This window comes from Leuciscus leuciscus (genome assembly GCF_965113295.1).
Source record: "Leuciscus leuciscus genome assembly, chromosome: 8".
NCBI lineage: Eukaryota > Metazoa > Chordata > Actinopteri > Cypriniformes > Leuciscidae > Leuciscus > Leuciscus leuciscus.
Genome location: NC_138732.1, coordinates 38,102,500 through 38,124,176, shown reverse-complemented (window position 1 = coordinate 38,124,176; position 21,677 = coordinate 38,102,500). Strand labels below are relative to the sequence as shown.

Here is a 21,677-nt window from a genome sequence, read left to right as displayed (position 1 = left end):
TCTTCTTTCTTTTTTTCTTCAGTAAACCAGACGATGAACAATAGACGCTATTGAAGATTATGGTGTTTTTCTATGTTGCGATTATATTTGCTCTAAACTAACCGATGTCCTGTGTCTAGAATAGATCATGCAAATTAATGTTCCTGTGCTGTTTTATGATAAATTAGTAATTTCAACAGCCTGTTACAAATTAAGACTACGTTAGTCCTAGAGTTTTCAGAAATAATAAATAAAAATCTGAAAATAGCGTGATTAGAAAATATTATTTGTAGTTGTGAAGGGTGCTCTTTTACATCTATTGGACTGGGCAAACGTGACTATTCCTGGTTTGGGAACCACAAGAGATTGGCCCTTCCTGAGCAGCGCTGAGAAAAGTAATAGATACCATGGGATCTATCCATCTAGGCTATGTGCACTACTTCAGTAGCAGGATGATAACTTACAGTAATGACACGGAGAAACTTTAACAGATTTTGAATTGAAAATACATCGTTCACATATGTAACTATTATTTAGAGATCTTCTGGGCCGCATTGTTTATTTTATTCATATGATATATAGCTACATGTTGCACTCGTTGGCGTGTGTAATAGAGTGATTACGGCAGGGTGTCTGGCGCTTCTCGTTCTCCAGTTGGACTTGCTTCTATGGTTTTGTTATTCCGGACAGGTTAGGACAGGTGATATCGTCAGTCTCATTTGACTTTCCACTGCTAAAATGGCTCTACGCGTTTGCAGTACTTTCCTGCGTTCTTACTCGACCCACAGCAAGGTAACAAAATCTCTCTTTTTAGTTTGATAATTACTTCCTAGTTTCTTTTAGAAAGCTGGAATGAAAAGTAGCCCATGAAAACAATTTCATTAAATTACATGAGACTAAGCTATTACTTACTTACTGATTCGTAATGTTTTATTACAGTAAAAATGTGAGTTTTCTGGAAGTGAATTTGAATCCTGTATACTATTATGAAGGCTTGGCTCATGAATATTCATTACGGAGTGTGACGTCTCAAAGTGATGGTTCTACTGATTGGCTCAAAAGGCTGACGTTGGTTAGACATTTCTTGACTTTATGTGAAAGTCTTGTCTCAGTCATGAATATTAAATACATTTCGAATAACCTTTTAGTAGGCTATCCTTCACTGTATGAAGGATACTAAAAGACGTGTGTGTTTTATTAATATTCATGAGTTAAACCGGTTTAATTTCACTTCCTGGAAAATTTTATTTGGGCAGCAATGGTACACCTTGCCATATACAATTATTGTTTGTTTTTCATCTTCACGGATTCAGACTCAAAATTATTTAAGACAAGTTTTAAATCGGATTGTTTATTAAATCGCAAATTTTATTGTGAATCATCTCGAATCGAATATTTAATCTGAATTTGTAAAAAAATAAAAAATGTTCTTCAGAAATAGAAAGAGCTTTATATATTGCCAAGTATGCTTACACATTCAAGGTTACATACATACATGGAGTGTTATCGCTTAGTTTTAGAAGATATCCTGTTTTTGAAAAATATGTTGAAACCCCATGCTGATTTACATCTTTAAGTCATGAGTCCATTCCATTTAAAATTGAGCTTTTTTGGCCTTATGATATTGGTATGCTCTGTAAATGTGCAAAATTTTTAATTTAAAACAATTCACATTTCCATTTTCGATTTCAAATTCAATTGCAATCTTCGTTCATCAAAACATCCTGAAAAAAATAAATAAAATACTTCCACATATTCCTCATTTCAATAAGCAGCACAACCTTTTTCAGATAAATGTTTCTTGAGCAGCATTTTAGCATAAGTTCTGAAGGACCACGTGACACTGAAGACTGGAGTAAGAGGGGAAACAAACATTTTAAAATATATTCAAATAAAACTATTATTTGTAATAATATAAAATTTTTACTGTATTTTTGACCAAATAAATACAGTGGTGAGCATAAGAGACTTCTTTCAAAAACATTACCGACCCAAAACTTTTAATCTATATTTAAATCTTATGTTTAATCTAATATTATATATTTTTATTTATAATATATATTTTAGTGTATACTGTATATTATTAATATTATTATTATTATTAATTATTGTTATTATTCACCAAAAGGCCTATATATAATTTAAAAAACATAACAGATTTGATTTGTCTGGATAGTTAAAATATCATTATCATTAGTTTCCAAGTAGCAAAAAAAGCACAAAAAAATGTGTTAAATAAATGCTTTATAAATTTGCCATTGAAACCATCATCACAAGCAGCAAACAAGAAGAATTCACATTAAGGCAGGTTACACTCTACATTGGATGCGAACGACGCGACATTTTGTGTCAAAAGCGCATAGAACCCATTAAAATCAGTGATTCTGACTGTTTCTGACACACTTGATCCACACTCTCGCGCTACTGATAAAAGGACAAACGCATTTGGAACGTTCGCTGTGTCCAAAAAAACTTTTTTTTCTTTTGTAAGTAGCACTAGCGTAGCCAGAAAAGAGTATCTGGGTGTGCATAAGAAAAACTGTGTGTGCCACATTTATTTTCAGATTAATGTGCAAAAAAACCTGACTCTGCGTATCACTAACTTTACAGAATAGACTGGGCCGATGTGTAAAATTATACTCAGGCTCACCACATAACCATAATACTATATAAAATATAACTCAGAGCTCGACATTAAGCCTTTTCATATGCTTGTCTTTCGAACAAGTAAATCGGTCATTCACTTGTCCAGAAAAATATATATAATTTATTCTGAATCTGAAGCAATATTCTCATCAGTGTTCAGTCAGCTTTGACATATTTAAATCTGCATATTTATGATATTTTAACCATTATAAAGAGCATTTTCCCTAATCGTTTTAAATATATGCTTCATCTTTCATTTTAAATTCTTAAATTTGATCAATCAATTAAATTAGAATAATAAGACACTATGTGGCTGTTACCAATCAAATTAAATAATATACACTGAAAAATTATAACTGCATTAAATACTGTTATGCGATTGTTTTAAATATTTTTTTGAATATACAAATATGAAAATTGGAAAGAATTATACTTTTAAACACAAAACTAAACCACCAGTAGGTGGCGGCAGGTGACCGTCTTAATGAATGAGTCATTGAGCCATTTATTCAAACAATTCGTTCAAACGGTTTGTTCAAAACGCTGAATCGTTCAGTAATGAAAACACTTGATCGTGTGATGTTGCTTAACTGTATTATATGTTATAAATATAAAAACTCCACATGAATTTTTACCGCCTTATGTTCACTGAGTTTCTTTGTTTCCATTTCTTTCTTTTTTTCTATTATGACTTTAAATAATAATTCTGCATCTATTTTTAGGTGGCTACGCCTATGGCAAGTAGTTACAAGTTTCATCTCATCAATTTTTGGCATATACGCGCCTTAAACAAATGCCCCCCCAAGAACACATCAACGCCCCCCTTTCGAAGATATTGCTTCCAGTGCCCCCCCGATGTTCTCCAAACGCCCTGTTGAGAAACTCTACTTTACAGGCTTGCAAGTTAGCATTAAAAGTCAGTCCTGGAAGCAGGACACATGACTTGGGGGGCTTTTATAATTCTCAGGGGACTTGTGTTTGAAATCTCTTTCAGGGGTGTGTCCCCCTTGGTTTAAATTGCTTTCTGGTTTAAATCACGTTCCGGGGTTGGGGGGTCTGATCATCGCAGGGGGGCTGTTAAAAATCAATTCCCCTATGGAGAAAATAAATTGGATTTTTACTTCCAGAACCCGACTGTTACATTATATTGGTTGTTCTTGTAGCCTAGTCTGCTACAGACAACAACTGTGCCAAATGCCGGCATGATGTATCTCGATATTCAAGCGGAAGGAACTGGATGAAACATTCTGAATAGTATCAATCCACAAATCTGACATGTGCTGCTGTAAATGGGCAGGAATAAATATCGGAGCAACTTTGACTTATGGCATTGTACTCTGTTACGTATGGGGCTTTGCAGCTGCAAACCAATCGAAGTACCTATGATGACCCCTGTCCACTGTCGAAAGCTCCTACAATAGGCACGCGAGTGTTAGAACTGGACTTTGGAGAAGTGTAAGGTCACGAGTCGCGTTTTCTTTCACATCACGTGGACGGCCGTGTACGAGTGCGTCGTTTACCTGGGGAAGGGATGGCGCCAGGATTCGGGTGGAGAGAGTGTGATGCTCTGGACAATGTTCTGCTGGGAAACCCTGTGTCCGGCCATTCATGTGGACGTAAATTTGACACGTGCCAACTACCTAAACATTGATGCAGACCAGGTACAGCCTTCATGACAATGTGTTGCCTGGTGGAAGTCTGCAGGATAATGCACCCTGACACAGTGCACACATTGATCAGGAGTGGTTTGAGGAACCTGATGATGAGGTCTAGGTGTTGCCCTGGCCTCCAAATTCCCCAGATCTCAGTCTAGTTGAGCGTCAGTGGGATGTGCTGGACCAACAAGTTCGGTCCACGGCTCCACCTCGCGACTTACAGGACTTGAAGGATCTGCTGCAAATGTATTGTTGCGGTGAAACTACAGGACACCTTCTGGGGTCTTGTAGAGTCCTGGGCCCGTATTCATAAAGATTCTAAGAATCCTCTCAGAAAACTCTTAATTTAGCTTAAAATTTTTTACGTAGGAGTCTTAGCTTAAGAGCAATTCGGGACTGATCTGAGAGCAACTCTGAGTAAGGAAAAGACAAAAACGTTCATCTTAGTAAGGAGGCGGGGTTGACCCCGTTGCTATGTATGACACAATCTTTTGAAGACTGTGATTGGTTGGTTGTCCAAGAAGGAAAAAAAGAGTGATTTTAAGTATTCATGGATTTCATCCGGTCCCTTTCCACAGGTGTATTAATCAAGCACAATGCAGTCTGCATTCATAATCTAGGTGCTTGATTTTATAAGATTTTATAATTGATTTTATTGATCTATTCTAAGCCTTCACTTTGAAATTACATGCGTAATTTTTCCTATTTGACCGTTCTCTCTCACACACACACACACACACACACACACACACACACACACACACACACACACACACACACACACACACACACACACACACACACACACACACACACACACACACACTATAGCCTATATGTGTATATAAATCCTTTTTTTATTTACCATGCTGTTAATTTCCTATAAGGTATTTGATTGGCTTAGAATGATAAAAATTGTTCTACTCTTTCCAATTACACTGATTGCTGGCATGTCTATTTAAGTGGTGGTTTGAATGTTGGTTTTAATGTATCAAACATGGAATCAAAACCAAGAAGGGCGAGAAAGCCCAACACCGTAATGTAGTGATTATTTTCATTTCTGGCGCTATGGCATTTGCGCTGTATTGGAGATGTTAGTGCGTCTCTAATAAGATCAGTCACAAACATGATCCCTGCACGATCTAATCTATAGAGTCTTATTAACTCACTGTTATTCATTGTCTGCAACACATTTCTTCTCCCTCTTCGTCTTTCTGCCATGTTCTCCTCTGCTAAAGAAACTCTTAAGCCTCTTAAAAGTCCTCGTCCGTGCTCCTAACAATTTTGACCTTAAGACCTCTTTTAAGGGTTAAGATGCTTTCTGAATTACTTTTTTCTTTAATAGGATTTTTTCTTTAATTTTAAGAGTAAACGCCCACATTTCTAAGAATTTTCTTAGAATTTTGTCACTTGGAGCTACTCTTTGCATTAAGATTCTTTATGAATACGGGCCCAGGAGACTCTGATGTATCTTCAGCAGGATTCTTTATTGAGAACGTGCTGTTGGTTGATGCAGTCATCAAGTCTGTCCAAGGCAGGCATACAATGTATTTTTATTGTATATTTTGTGTGTGTGAAAAAAGAGCCCTCCCCTCGGACAGCACGCCAAATACACATAATCTTTACTCTATCTGATTACATGTAAGTGTGAACTCGTGAAATCTGCCATCGTGTTCACCTTGAATGCCCAATGCATTGTAGTTTACCTTAGTTTTTCATGTGATGTAATGTCAGGATGTAGGATCAACTAATTTTAAACAGACTCTTAAATTTGTAATCCCATAGAGAGGAGGTTAACATTTTTTATTACAGATTATTAGGGAATATAAATGTAAAATAATAATAATAATAATAATGTGGACAGATGATAAATCATTCATAATAAACACTGCAATATTCTGTAAAAAAAATAAGATCTTAATTTCATGGTGACTTTAGCACACTTGTCGTACTCGCTGAATTAGGAATAGCATATTAGCATACTATTGCTATAGCTGCCATAAAACGCATTGAATGTTTAGGACAACAGCACTCTTTCTCTTGTGATGATGATTATTATTATTTTTTTCTATCATAATAAAGTCAGTACAACAAATAACCACCATTATGTCCTTGTTATATATTATGTTTTTGCATAAAGAAAATGTATACTACTTTCAGGACCATTAAGATTCTTGTTATATACATTTAAAAATTTTTTTTTGTGATATTCTGCCATATACATTCATCACAAATAATATTTTCAATACTCTAACTCTATGTTCCAGTCAGTTCTCAGTGGACTGTCATCGGTCCGGTTCAGAAGTTCCTGTCCAGTTCACATCAGTCATCTGGACCACCTGGTGCTCACTGTTCGGGACCTGAACAAAACCACTCATTTTTACTCCAAGGTTTTGGGAATGGAGGTCATCACTTTTAAGGTAGAACTTCACACAAAAACCACACAGCGAACAATACCACATGGTGGCAGCAAAGTATAAGTATTCCCACCGATCACTTCAAGACTGTGTGTTCCAGGGTGACCGTAAAGCTTTGAGCTTTGGAGAGCAGAAAATCAACCTGCATCAGGCTGGGAAGGAGTTTGAGCCGAAAGCCAAAAGCCCAACACCAGGATCTGCTGACCTGTGCCTTATCACCAAGACCCCTCTGACAACTGTTTCTGCCCATCTCAAGGTATTAATTGCAATGAAATTGACTAATAAAATCATTAGTCCAACACTAGTTTTGCTAAATAAATAAATAAAACAATGACTATTAATTTGGACTTTTTATTCATATTCATTAATTTTGTCATACAGCACCACAGAACGTCTGAGAATGAGGAGTTTTTCCACCATGCTTCATAATTAAGCAATACCACAGAGTGCTGTTGTTTTTAATATTAATTATAGGCATGGTCAAATGTATTACAACAACATGATTGTGAGTGTGATATTGCTTTTATACAGCAGTTCTATAAACAAGTTACTACTGAATAACTTACATTTTAGACACAATATTGAAAAAATTACTCTAACATTATTCAATTTAATAGTATCGTTCTATTTTTACGGACAAAACATATTTCCAGACAAAGCCAAAGCAAAATCTCTGAGCAACACACCAGTGTTTATTTCCTGAATTAACTTTTCTTGTTTTAGAGCTCAATCAGATTCAAGAGCCAAAACAAACTGTTCAATAAAGTGAACGTTAATTATTAAATAAAATGTAAAAATTTAAAATACTTATTTCTATAATTGACATTTGAAACATTAATAATGTCAACCAACTGTTTCTAAAACACCCCCCATCTTTGAGTCTTTCATGCTGAATTTTTTTTTAAACTACTCATACTTGCTAGAATTTTAAATCTACTATAATTTTACTTACTTTAATTCAAATGTTAATTCTGCATTCTGTTTCCTACTTCAACTCAATTTCAATAATTGATTTGAAATTTAAAAGGCCTTCTAAATTCAGCTCTAAATGGTGCTCATCCCTGGTTTTAGAGGACAAAACACTGAAGTATAACCGATTGTTTTTTCATAGAATGATAAATTCTCTGATTTTCTGTTGTTGTGTTTCCAGGAGTGTGGCGTGACAATAGAGGAAGGCCCAGTTGACAGGACTGGCGCTGTGGGTCCCATCAGTTCCCTCTATTTCCGTGACCCTGACAACAACTTGATTGAAGTGTCCAATTACCAACAATAGACAGGAGGCGTTGTATCATTGCCTAAGGATGAATAGAAATCGTTCTATAAATGGATTGCTATTTAAAAGCAATGAAAAACTCCCATCAAGGTTTTTAAAAGAAGGAAATATTTGCTCAGCCGAAACCACCTTAGCTAATTGCTTTCATGGTGTTTTCAGCTGAACTAATATTTCCTTCTTTTAAAAACTTCCTTATGTGGTTGCCTCAAAATTAAACCATTTTGGGCCAAGCACGAATCCTCACGTACTGAGACACTGTATGTGATTTTAAATTGTAATTATGATTTGAAGCCATTAAGTTCTGTAAGATTCTGACTATAATCACTTAATCCTAAACCATTTTACTCATTCTATCTTCCTCTGTTCTTTGGATAATGTTAAAAAGAATTAATTTAAATGATAATGATAATACTTTTAATATTAACAATATTAATTTTAAATGGTAATATGTCATGATATTATTGGTCTAGTGATGATGATGATGATTTTTTATTATTACTATCATAATAAAGGCAATACAACAAATAACAACCATGATGTCCTTGTTATGTTATGTTTTTACATAAAGAAAATTTAAACTACTTTTAGGACCATTAAGATTCTTGTTACAGTAATGCTAAATAAATAAAAAAATACCACAAATTGCAAAGTATTCATTTTTGTGATATTCTGCCAAACACATTAATCACAAATAATAATTTCAATATGTTCATTTAAATGATTCTTGGCTTCACATCCAGTCAGTTGTCAGTGGACTGTCATCAGTCCGGTTCAGAAGTTCCTGTCCAGTTCACATCAGTCATCTGGACCACCTAGTGCTCACTGTTCGGGACCTGAACAATTTTCTCATTTGTACTCCAAGGTTTTGGGAATGGAGGTCATCACTTTTTTTGCTCCCCTACAACTTACTAAACAGCAAATATCAGTGGCATCAAAAAAAAAAGCGAGAATACTCACTATCACAGTGTTCGTTTGTAGCACACATTTATGCTGAACTTTTATAGTAGACTATAGTTTAATAATTTAGAAAAGACAAATCACTGTCTGGCCAACTGAGATTTAGGTATGAAGACAAAGGTTAGGATCAGTAGGACGTGTATTTTTGCAACATTTGTCATTTGCTTTTACGATCTGATAGAGCGTTTGGAGACACGTCAGACTTAGCAAATGAAAATGATGTATGAAATGAGACCATTGGAAATTCTCTGTAAATGAAACCTGAAGGAATTCTCGTGGAGATAAGAGTTGAATTGTTCCACAGAACAATCACATTCAACTTTGGGATCTAAGAATGCAAACCTGGGTGTGCTCTTTGATACCTTTCATTTGAAACTTTACTGAATGCATAGCAGATAAACAATTGGATGATTAGTAATTTCCTATTACTTAATTCTGAAAAAAACAGAGATTCTAATTATTAGACCAAACCCCCCCGCACGTAATAACCATTGATGAACGCGCCTGTCTAACGACTGATGGCTGCTCTGTCAAGTCTTCATCATCAGTTAGGAACCTGGGTGTGCTCTTTGACACCGAGCCATATTCTAGCATCTGTAAAACCACATTCTTCCATCTTAAATATATGTCTAAATTACAACATATGCTCTCAATGACAAATGCAGAACAATTAGTTCATGCGTTCATGACCTCAAGGCTAGATTATTGTAATGCTCTACTGGGTGGTTGCCCTGGACGCTTAATAAACAAACTACAGCTGCTCCAAAACGCAGCAGCTCGAGTTCTTACCAGAACCAGGAAGTATATTCAGTATATTTACTGAACATACATATTATCAGGACATATTCAGGACATATTAGGACATATTAGCCCAATTCTGTCAAAACTGCATTGGCTCCCTATTAAACATCGTATACATTTTAAAATATTGCTGATTACTTACAAAGCACTAAATGGTTTAGCTCCCCAGTACTTGAGCGAGCTCTTAACGCATTATAGTCCTTCACGTCTATTGCGATCTCAAAATTCCGGCCAGCTGATAATACCTAGAATATCAAAATTGACTGCTGGCGGTAGATCCTTCTCCTATTTTGCACCAAAACTTTGGACCAGTCTTCCTAACATTGTCCGGGAAGCAGACACACTCTGTATTTCATCACGGCCGGATGAAAACGCTAAATTATCCAAATTGACAGAGTGTGTTAAAGATATAAAAGATTGGATGACGCGCAATTTTCTTTTATTAAATCCAGACAAGACAGAGGTACTAATCATCGGTTCAAAAAATCGCCCACAAAACCTCTCACTCTACAACTTTAACATCATTGGATGTCCTGTTACTTTATCCTCTACAGTAAAAGACCTGGAGGTTATACTAGACTGCAACCTGTCTTTTGAAAATCATATTTCATATGTTACAAGAACTGCCTTTTTCCACCTTAGAAACATTGCTAAGCTACGTAATATGCTATCAGTTTCTGATGCAGAAAAATTTGTTCATGCATTCATGACCTCGAGACTGGATTACTGTAATGCTTTATTAGCTGGTTGTCCTGCATCCTCAATAAACAAGCTACAGTTAGTCCAAAATGCCGCCGCTAGAGTTCTTACTAGATCAAGATCATATACTATGATCATATAACACCAATTTTATCATCACTACATTGGTTACCTTTAAAGTTCCGTATTAACTACAAGGTATTGTAGTATTGTAGACCATTAGGTCACTTGATGAAGTTTTTCGGTTCCTTGCCACTGTTGCCTTTGGCTTGCTCAGTTGGGGATATTTTGGGGATATTTAATTAAATTTTATCAATCAATAAATTCCTCTTGAAACAAACTTTGTTGTATTATTTTAATTTAATACTGTGAAGCTGCTTTGATACAATCTGTATTGTGAAAAGCGCTATATAAATAACCTTGACTTGACTTGACTCTGTCAGTTCAAAGGTAGACTAAAAACACATCTCTTTGACCTAGCATACACATAACACATTATAGACTTCTGTAATTCAATGTTAGGCTGTGTAGATTAGGTCAGGTTCCAGTTCACATGGCTATGCGGAAGCGATCAATTATTCTGTATTATAATTTTTTAAGGCCAGACAAGTAATTTGTTGAGGTCAATCTGTAAATAAGGACTACACGCCTACACACATAAATATTCAAACGCTCATACCTATAGACTAAACACACAATACGCATGTGCACGGCGTCAGCGTTCTCACGGGTTCGTGTTTTTGAAGTTTGCGCAGAGATAATTATTATTATTTTAAATTTTTTTTCAAGGCTTGCACCTTGGAACCTATTTCAAGGTTTGCGTTCTGGAGCCGCCAGGCGCTGTTGTTGTGTGGGTGAGCGGGGTTAGGGGTTTTCTGTTAGAGCGGTGTCATGTTAGCGGCCCCTAAGTTAATAACTAATGATTGTTGCGACGAAAGTGAATCAATCAAAACTAACTTTAGCTGGACAATAACTTTATTCTAGAGTTGCTGTAAAGCCAAACAGTCTCTGTTACTTTAATTTCCTATTATCTCTGTAAAGCTGCTTTGGAACAATCTATATTGTTAAATATATAAATGAAGCTGACTTGACTTGAAGATTCTATTATATGATATTTAAAAAGAGCTTTTAAAATTATATTTACAAACATATATTCAACTTTTGTCATTTTGTGAAATAATGTAAATAAATATTGTAAAAACATGAAAACAGACATCCACAGCAGGAAAATAAGAAGGTTTGTACTGTTAGTCTACAGTATGTACATCAAGAAAGAGTATAACATGTTTGAGTAGTACTTCTATTAAATAAATACAAGTAGCTGTGTTTCTCAAAAATTCTATATTCATATTACACTATTGGTTTCATTTCGTAATAAAAGCACCAAGCTGTTTACTGCAGTTGAGTTAGCAGTGGTTTACAGTTATCTAGATGCTCCAGGCCTTCGACAGCTTCGATCAGCCTCTCCACCCTTTCATTGGACAGAACTGTGCCTGCATTGTTACAGAACTTATTCTGCAGGCTTTCTTGGCTTAGTGGGTTCCTCCAATGGCCGTAGAAGGTGTCACATCGCCCTTTTAGGACATCTCCACTTACCAAGGTAACCTCCACCTCACCGTACATTATGTTGAAATTGGCCGGGTTGTCGTGGGGGTGCTCCAAACGGACGCGGGAGAGGAGCGCATGAAGTTCGGGCCGTCGGATGGCTTCTGGGTGGAAGGACTGCACTGTGACTTCTCCATCCAACAGGGCAGTGCAGGCATTAAACTGGAAGGAGTGTCGCGCCTGGTGCTCTGTCTCCGGGAATGGACGGTTGATGTACTTGGAGAGCGGCACCCTAAGCAGGATATCCTGCACCAGATTTGGAGAAACGCTGCCTCCTCTCAGGCCAACCAGGGTCTTGTGCACAACAGCGGCAGCATCAGCGATCCAGTGCATCCCCAGGTGTGCGGGAAAGCGCTTGAAAGCGATGTCTTGTTCCTCTAAGAGGAAGCTGTGCTCATCCCTCTCGGGGGACGGGATGGGGTGCGGGGCGTAGTCTTCATAGAAAGCGCTGAAGCCAGCTACGCCAGGCACTGCATCCAGGACCAGAGGACTTGCTTCCAACCCACGAGATGCCAGCAGGGCTGCTTCAAGCCCGAGGCGTGATGCGTTTCCGATGTGTAGAGGTTTGGATTGTGTGGCGGCGTTAGCCATTGGCGCACCTGCCAAAGATGCAGCGATGGCCAGTGCATTACTGCTCTGATTGAGGTCCAGAGAGAGGAGGCGAGCACAGGCAGCGGCACTACCCAGAGTTCCCACCACACTGGGAGGATGAAACCTAGCAGAGAAGACAGAGAAAGAGCACAGTCGTTATTTTACAAGCTTGGCCATTCTCAAGACACTACAGAGCCACAAAACTGTCTAAATGTTTATCAGCTGATCAGAATATAAGTGGTGCTTGCCTGTGCAAAGCTCTCCACAACTGTAAATCCAATCCCAAGCCCATCCTGGCCCCTAAATATGACTCTGTTCTTTTCTATTGTTTGCCCTGGTAAAATCCCCTAAATGTCTGAAATAGTAATAGCAAAATGAATATCCTTTGCTAGCGCCAATAAAATTATCTTGTACTCAATAAATCACAGTATTTTTTTTGTTTACACTTTATAGCTACCAGACATTATTCTAGAACACAGGTGGATTCTGTTTTCAGAGTACTCAGGAAATAACAAATTATAAGTGTTTAACTATATTCTCGGAGCACAAACAGAACTGCTCTGCATAAACACCTGTCTGAAGGAGCCTTGACAACCTTTCACATGGAATCTGCAGTGTTCTTACCCACCTAGCTCTCTGTTTGTCTATGACCTCAGACAATACCCATGCTGTTATACTGCCATATTCAGGCTGTGCTGTACTTAGAAATATAGTTATCGCTCTCAGTCCTTTTAGTTGAGAATGAGACAAAGAAATTGACTCTAACCTCTTAGGGATGTTGTGAGCCTCCCTGGAGAATCTCATCAGTCGACCCTGTACTTCGATGCCCACATTGAAGGCAATTAGAAAGTCGAGCCCACTTGGTTTGCTGTTCTTTTGCAACATGTCACTTATAGCCAGCAGTGCCGGCAGAACCGCTCCAGAGGGGTGGGTTGCAGGGTGCCAAGTGTCGTCAAAGTCCATTGAGTGAGCCTGTGGAAAACCAACATGTCAATCAATGTCTAGAGTATCTCTTTATTGTAGCTGTCCTGGGATGATGGTTTGTGTTTCTAAATCTCACTGCACATAGTCTCAGAAGATAGCTTCACTAGCGTAGCCAAAATGCCACAGGGAAAAGGAAAAAGCTGTGTATGACTATCAATAGTATGAGCAAGACCAAATAACCCGGTCTGTCTTGTTTCTATAATCTGACACACTTCCTGAAGTGTTAGTGATTAAACACACATTATTTAGAGGGTTTGCATATTAGACTTTAGCATGGATGTTGCTGTAGACCATAAAAGTTTATGAGATTTCATGACTTATTAGAGTTATTTTTTTTTCTCTTCTCCACATTTGGAATGATGAGGAATGTTACAAAACAAGTTTATAATTTCATGCTTAATTGACTGTCTGGCTGGATACTAATTTCAGGATCTGCAGAACAGGAATTTCTGGAGAAACACTGAGAATGTGTCTAGGATGTTGAATCAAATTTCCAGTGTAAGATAAACTAAGAACTGCAATGACATCACAATGCACTTCATTATACTTACTGCAACTCCATTGACAAAAGCTGAAAGGGTTGGAGAAAGCTTCACTCCTTGGCGCCCATAGACGAAGCTGACGTCATCAGAAGCATACATGTGCTTGGGGAAGAGGACAAATGAATGGTCATTAGATCCAACTCATTCATACATCAACAAACAAATTAGAAGTGTCCGACATCACTTTCTGTACAGTACACCATTGATAAAACATGTCCAGGGAAGAATTGCACTCTGTTAAATCTTGGCATCACTCAATTCTACTGAAAAATGCTTTTCTCTCAATGATTGAAAAACATGTTGTTTTCTCTAAAGGTTACTATTATTTACTATTGGCATTGTGCCCTACCTGGCAGTGCTGAAGGGCCAGTTCAAACACCTCAGTGTTACTTCCCAAAAGCCCAACGCCGATGCTGTCCAGAATCATGCGTTTGCTGCGCTGCAGCACAATTGGTGACAGATGCCTTGGTTGTACGCTCTGAATAAACCTGCCAAAGCTGCTGGTCACTGTTTCCTCAGGGGCAGGACGCTCTGCCACTAAAAACAGACAAGAGACAGTGTAAATGAACACTGAAACAATTTCCTTTGCTGGATAGCACTGTGAGTGGCCAGTGCCGGAGTGCCAGTGACTATCCTAGATTAGCCGATTCAGTCTATATTAATGTTTATCTAAATTCCAGACCCTAAATAAAAGTCTAGACTTTCACTTTTCTTTTCTGCCATGAGTTAACAAACAGCAGTTTACTGAAAATAAGGTTGTGACAAGTAGAGCTTGCTCACCATCTAGTGCAGACTTATGGAGTCCTCGAGCAGCAGAAAAAACAGACAGGCATCTGGTAGATCTCTGTGTACAAACAATTATATTTGAGTGTCTCAGCTCTATAGTATGTACATACAGTATATTTAGTTAGTGTATAGTGTATGATTTGTTCTCTTTTAAGTGTACCTTAAAAGCACTGCTAAAAAGCCTAGTCAAATACAATATAAAAACCTTCTTTATTTAGTAATATTTTCTGAAAGTTTTTTCTTACATGAAACATAAAAAAAAAAAATAAAAAAAAAAATTAAACTCTAATTCTAAACAGTTTGGCTTCAATAAGACACTTCATAAAAAAAATCCCGTAATTTATAAAACTTACACTTTATTTTTTCTTTATACACCGAGCAATCACACATAAATCTAGAAATTACACATCCATGACAACATGATAGCACAAAATGTTCTCTACCTGTGCAACTGAAAGCATGTTGTCAATTTTTGTTCAGAATCTGGATACGAAGAGGCTTGATATCTGTGTTTGTTGATTCGAAGTTGAAGAAAGGCTGTCTTCTTTTCCCTATCTCAGTGTCGAGATGGAATGAATGAAGGTCGATGAGGATGATGTGCTAGAGTCAGGTGTGTTAAAATCTCCTTTTTTATACAGTCCTGGACCACAAAAGATGATGACACACCCACTGAAGAACTGAGGAAGGGCTGGAATTCCCAAGTTTAGTTTATTTTTAGGTTCATAGGTGGGATTTCGCAGCAGGAAACAAACTGTCTTGTGAAAAGGGTCAATGATGTCATCATTTGCAAGACCAAGGGTTGGTTGACATCACTGTAACTCCTCCCAGCATCCATGAGGATGTTTCTATAAACTTAAAGCTTTCTTCACAAGCATCTCAATACTTCATTACAGATCAAGGATTCTCATTAGGTAAGTTTCTTATGTCTTTTTTTTTAAATGTTAATGTAGTTGTGTCTATTTATTTAAAGTGTGTATGCGCGTACATGCATGTTCCATAAACATAATGATTTTTATACTGTACAAACTGTATATTCTATTCCATAAACCTACCCAATAACAGAAAACTTTCAGCATTTTTACATTTTCACAAAAACATTTATTATGATTTATACTGTTTTCCTCATAAAAAGTCCTCACAAGGTCAAAAACTTCTGGTATTACTATCTTTGTGGGAACATATAATATTGTAAATATACACAATAACATTAACATTTCATTGCTCACTCAGTTATGATTACGTTACTATGTTAAAAACATGATGAAAAGTTTATATAAAAGTCTGTTCAAACTTACTGTGAGTTTATCCTCAAGCATTGTCCACAGACAGCTATCTGTGTATGATGACACCTGTCTGCTGGCTGTTTGAGATGAAACTGTACCGTCACCTAGACCATAATATTATAAATCTTCAGCCAACAGTCACATCTGTGTCAGAGAGGCAGTTTTAGTTTTAAAGCCTGAAAACTAAAACATCCACTATGTGAAAAGCTTTTGCCTCCAGCTCAGCTGTTTGCTGAATAGACAACTACGTTGCTTACTTACGGAGGGGGAGGGAGAATATGAAACTAAACACACCCATAAATAGGCTGTTTAGTGCTCACTCAAGAGATAAGTCTTTTGGCACATCTTAACGAGGCTTTGACAGGTTTCATTTTATGAAGGTTTTTAATAATCTTTTATATCACATAGACTAAATTTATTTGTAGACATGTTTGTAGATGTATATATGTCCCACCACTAAAAGTACAGAACACAGAAAGTACATTTTAGCATGCTGATTAAATGGCTTATATCAATCAGTTATAAGTTACTTTTATTAACCTGGAAACATTCATAATGTCAATCAATTTGGGCTGATAAAATCAGGAAAAAATATTTTCAATGTTTGACTGATCAAAAATATCATTTTGCCACAGATGTTAGAATTTGTATTTTTTATGATCATATATTTATATATTATCCAACTTAATTCTATCAGCAAAAGATACACTTAAGGGGAAGTTCATGGCATCGGCGAGTGACTTTCCGGCAAGTTTTTATGGTGAGCCAGGAGTGCTTGGGCTCCTTGCCAATGGCATCAGTGCATTCCTGGTCCTACTGCAGAACTTCCATGGGGCCAGGACTGGCATTCCTGCAGAGGGAGTGGAGAACATATTAGCAGGTCATTGTTTTGTCATTTTATTTTAACAAATAACTTGTAAGATTATACGTTTTTATGCTAATAGCAGAAAAGAATGCATTTTTGCTGGTTTAGTTTGTGCAATACACCAGACAGCTTACTTCCTTGAACATCATGCATCCCTTTCTTTGCATCTTATGTCAATTTATACAGGTGTTCATCTCATTCTGATTGGTGGACTGTGTCAGCTTGTGGCAGGTTTGCTGTCTTTCCGAAAATATGACCATCTGAGTGGAACGTCATTTGTAGGATACGCAGCTCTGTGGGGGAGCTATGGGGCCACAAGAATTTTTCTAGGTGCCAACCAACAAAGTCCAAACCTATTAAATGAATCAACAATGATAAACAGCACATTTCAAAATCTGCTCACAAACACTAGTGTCAATAACACCGACATTCCAATGTACATCAAGGAGTCTGCCATAGCTGGGCTGGTACCTTACATCCTGCTTTCCTTTCTACTGGCCTTCTGTTCAGCAACAGTAAACTACATCATGCCCTTTGTGTTTGGGGCCATCACCCTCACACTGATATTTGAGGCTGTGGGTCTGGTAGGAGGGTGGGCTTTAGTGGTCTCTGGGATTCTGGAGCTCCTAATCCTGCTCTTTGCCATATATGGCTCATCAGCACTGCTAATCAAGGGATTGGCCCAACGCTACGTGCTGAAGGGTTTTGGAAACCCTCTCTTTAATGTGCTGCTCCTAGGAACCACCAATGCTAGCAGCTCCCAAAGCTTGGGCCAAGAGAAGAAGAAGAACACAAAATATGCCGAACCTATGGCCTTGGGATTCTTCTGCGACACAGTCTCACCATTTATATTCGCATTCTACGCCTTTGGCTACTTCCCGTCGATCCCAGTAGCTGCCATCTGGATAAGCATTAATTCTGCTGCTCAGCTTCTATCAAGCTATTATGCATATCTGCGTCAAGATTGCTACCATGCAACCAAGTTTGGCCTGCACTGCGTGTTTTGGTTGGTGAAGACCTGGGAAGAGTTTGTGGTTACAGAAACCATTGGCCGGACTGAAGCTGGTGAAGTAAGGCATGCCATGGTTGGCAACTGGTTCTTCCTGTCTGCTGCTTTGGTTTTCTGCGTGGCAAGTCTAAACAAAGACACTCTTGAGCTAGTTCACAATTCATTTTTTGTCCTGGTGACCATATCAACCATCTCCCAGATTCCCATCGACAGGTACTACATCTTTTTTGGAGTGACCTGCTCCCTCTTCACTCTCTTATCCTTCTACGGCACTTTTGCACGCCTCATCAACACTATTGCTGAGAAGTCCTTGATTCCAGTTGGACCCCAGCCTGTCTCCACTGAATCCCTGCAGAAATATCTCAGTTACCTGAAGAGATCTAAACTGGATGAGCCTGAAGATAAAGGTGCACAGCTCCCCGATGCTTTATTCTACCTTTGCAATGGAGTGGCCGCACTCTCAGCCATTCACAGCAGTCAGTCCGGCCTGGCGTTTTTCGACCTCACTGTTCCCTGGGTACTCATCCCAGGAGCTATTATCCAGGCCTACGTCAGTCGACTACAAGTACTAGGTGGCCAGAGATTTGGCTCTGTCATTCCCTCGTTCTATGTGGCTATTTGGGCAACTTGGAGCTGGTTTAGGTTTGCAGGTATGAAAATGTAAGATTAAAAAAAAATACTTGGCTAAAAATTTGGGTAGAACTCTAAGATTCATATTTTTTCCTGCAGGACATCGCTTGCAAATATCCACAGAGTCAGCAAACGGATTTGCAGCTGGGGCAATAGCATTCCTGGTCATTAATGCTTTCTTGATTCTAGTTGGTAGGTTTGTTTACTAATACATTATATACATCCTCACTTCTGACTTTTGCCATTTAAAGGATTGTGAATTGGACCTTCTTTTTTTTTTTTACAGCAACCTATGGCAATCTAGTTCTCTTGGCATTGACCACTGTCATGGAGGTCATCATAGTTTGTTTTCTCCTCTCTACATTTAGAAGACTACCCTATCAGTTAGAAGGTACAGAAATACATTTTGTTAAGAAAAGGATTGTAAAGAAATGAAACAATGTGTACAAGTTACCTCACATTTTCTTGAAACTCTTTCTTTAGTTGCTATGCTAGCAATTTTCGCCATCATATGTTTGTATGGCATGCTAGCATCCCTTGTGAATGCCATCTTCTCCAAGACCCTGGTACCAGTTGGACCTTCCCTTATCAAGGTATTATATTTTAATAATGATGACAAAGTGCTTGTGAAGTTTAATTATGTTATACATTCATGGTTAGACAAAACCTTCCTACTGATTAACATCTGCTTTTTTCGAAGGACAAGAAAAAGAAGAAATCTGAGACCACATATCCATGTTTCATTGCTAAGTCTCGGGAAACCAGCGGACTCCTCGAGATTGCAAAATTGTTGGAAAACAATGGAGTGTGTGGTATCCCTACAGATACAGTCTATGCATTGGCTGCTTCATGCAAGAACCCCAGTGCAATTGAGAAGATCTACAGTATCAAAGTACACGGCAACACAAACACTTTGAAACATAATATTATTTTACAAATGATCAGCTGCCTGTGCGTTTTGTCAGCTGACCCACTGACTCATAAACCTTTCTCTTCGGTAGGACCGTCCTGCAGAAAAGCCAATTTGTATCTGTATCTCAAGTGTGGAGCAACTTGTGGCAGCCAAACCTCCCTTCAGTCCTTTGCTGTGGGAGTTCATGAGAAACGTCTACCCGGGAGGCATTAGTTGCATTGTCCCGAAAGGCGACTGGCTCCTCAAACTCGGTAAGGTTTTAAACACGCATTAACATTTTGTAATTACACCTAACCTAACCCTAACTCTAACTTTAATCAATCTTGGGATCAACAAACCAAATTAAAACTTTACTGAGAGAACGTTTTCAGGAATCTGTAATGATTATCTATTATCTCCAATCATTTTCAATGGTCCTATTGTTCACAGGTGTGGGTCCTGCATACGACCGTGTGGGGACCAGAGAAAGCATTATGATAAGAGTACCTGACCACACTGCTACTGCTCACCTGTGTGAATTCACCGGTCCATTGGCCATTACATCAGCCAATCCCAGTGGAGAAGCTGACAGTACACATCATGATATGGTCATCAAGTAAGTTTAAAAAGCCCCAACAATAGTTAGAGGCTACTGTGAAGGAATACAAAGTCCACAAATCAAATGCATTGTACACGGAATTGTATTAAATTAATAAATAATGTAGCCAAACTTAAGGTTTGAGATTTTACAGAATTCAGGCTGTTACCTTGAAACAACAAACCACAATACTCTAATGTTAGGCACAATTAGCAGTGTGTTCTACGATCAAAGGTTTACCTCTTATATTAAAGAAGCCAACTTTATTATTAGGAAGGATGTATTCACTGCTGGTCGTGACATTTTATATTAAAACAATAATTTTGCAATAGAAACACATGTTAGATTTGGCAGTGTCGCCTGATTGCTGGTCTCAAGGGTTAATTGGAGCATTGTTTTCTTTTGTCCTGAAACAGCCGTCTTGGCCACAAGATTGAAGGAGTCCTGTGTGATGGAGAATCTAATGAGGTGATTGCGTCAACTGTAGTGAACTGCCTCAAAATTGATGAAGGTAAACTGATATCCCAAAGAGCTTATATCATAGTAATATATATAATCCATTATTAATAATAACATGCATTTTGTTCATTTCCAGGAACGATCAGCATTCTCCGTGAAGGTTGTGTACCTGCTTTGAAAGTGAGGCAGATTTTTGATCGAGTAAAAAGCAACATGCTATAGGATTTTTACTAAAATCAGCTTCAACCTCTAATTATTGTCTTTAACATGAAGGATGTTTTATTTTGCACATGAAGAGAAAACTTTGACACATGTAAACAAGTCAATTTTGATCGCACTTGCTCAAATGCATTATTAGTTATTCTGAGCAAGTATCACCATGAAGACATTACGTGAGCAATGTTAAAGCTCATATTAAGTGAGCGTTATAGCTACATAAACCTGTTACTGTAGTGCTGTGTGAATTTACTGTATGTTTGCCAATGGTTTTGAAGGTTTAAATGTGTTGTAATACTGAACTGTTCTTTTAATTTATTGCTATTTATATATTCTTTCAATGGATCATTCCTTTGTTGATTAAGAGTAAACATCAACAAGCAATTCAACCAGAGTGAATGAAAATGCATTTAAATATTATCTTTGTAAAGAATGCTTTGTGTATATTGCGAAATGAGAAACTGTATGCATGAGATTACTGTTTAATAAAATATTGGTATATGAAGATTTGTTTTGTCATGAACATCAAAGTTGGTCTTATACAATGACTTCACAATGCCAAGTTTTCATGCTGTTTGCAGTAGAACCAAACAAAATCAGTGAAGACAAACAAAACACATGGAACAATATACAGAACACAAGGAAAAATGTAACACTTCAGAATACTGTCCCGTATAATATTATATTAACATTACAGTTACTACTATTAGCTAACAATAAACTTTGATTAAGGAATCAGTAAGTAATAGTGCTTAGTCGAATGTGGTAGTTCATTATTAGATAATCAATA

At 37.6% G+C, this 21,677-nt stretch overlaps 3 protein-coding genes across 3 annotated transcripts; 2 read left to right on the top strand and 1 right to left on the bottom strand.

Annotated features, from left to right (window-relative positions):
- Positions 1–437: 437 nt before the first annotated feature.
- glod5 (glyoxalase domain containing 5) lies at positions 438–8,501 on the top strand. Its single transcript, XM_082178480.1, has 4 exons — positions 438–771; positions 6,548–6,700; positions 6,798–6,953; positions 7,848–8,501. Exons 1-4 carry the CDS (start codon positions 718–720, stop codon positions 7,968–7,970), a joined length of 486 nt encoding a protein of 161 aa, XP_082034606.1. The 5' UTR covers positions 438–717; the 3' UTR covers positions 7,971–8,501.
- Positions 8,502–11,504: 3,003 nt separating this feature from the next.
- On the bottom strand, positions 11,505–15,594 carry irg1l (immunoresponsive gene 1, like). Its single transcript, XM_082178355.1, has 6 exons — positions 15,379–15,594; positions 14,930–14,993; positions 14,499–14,686; positions 14,159–14,251; positions 13,390–13,595; positions 11,505–12,747 (listed from the first exon to the last, which is right to left on the bottom strand). Exons 1-6 carry the CDS (start codon positions 15,394–15,396, stop codon positions 11,820–11,822), a joined length of 1,497 nt encoding a protein of 498 aa, XP_082034481.1. The 5' UTR covers positions 15,397–15,594; the 3' UTR covers positions 11,505–11,819.
- A 138-nt stretch (positions 15,595–15,732) lies between these two features.
- Positions 15,733–21,392, top strand: LOC309504987 (uncharacterized protein). Its single transcript, XM_082178325.1, has 11 exons — positions 15,733–15,846; positions 16,916–17,098; positions 17,270–18,742; positions 18,822–18,914; positions 19,009–19,113; positions 19,206–19,315; positions 19,423–19,614; positions 19,724–19,886; positions 20,065–20,230; positions 20,629–20,723; positions 20,808–21,392. The coding sequence occupies exons 2-11, from the start codon at positions 16,942–16,944 to the stop codon at positions 20,891–20,893; spliced, it is 2,640 nt and encodes an 879-aa protein (XP_082034451.1). The 5' UTR covers positions 15,733–15,846; positions 16,916–16,941; the 3' UTR covers positions 20,894–21,392.
- The last annotated feature ends 285 nt before the right edge of the window (positions 21,393–21,677 follow it).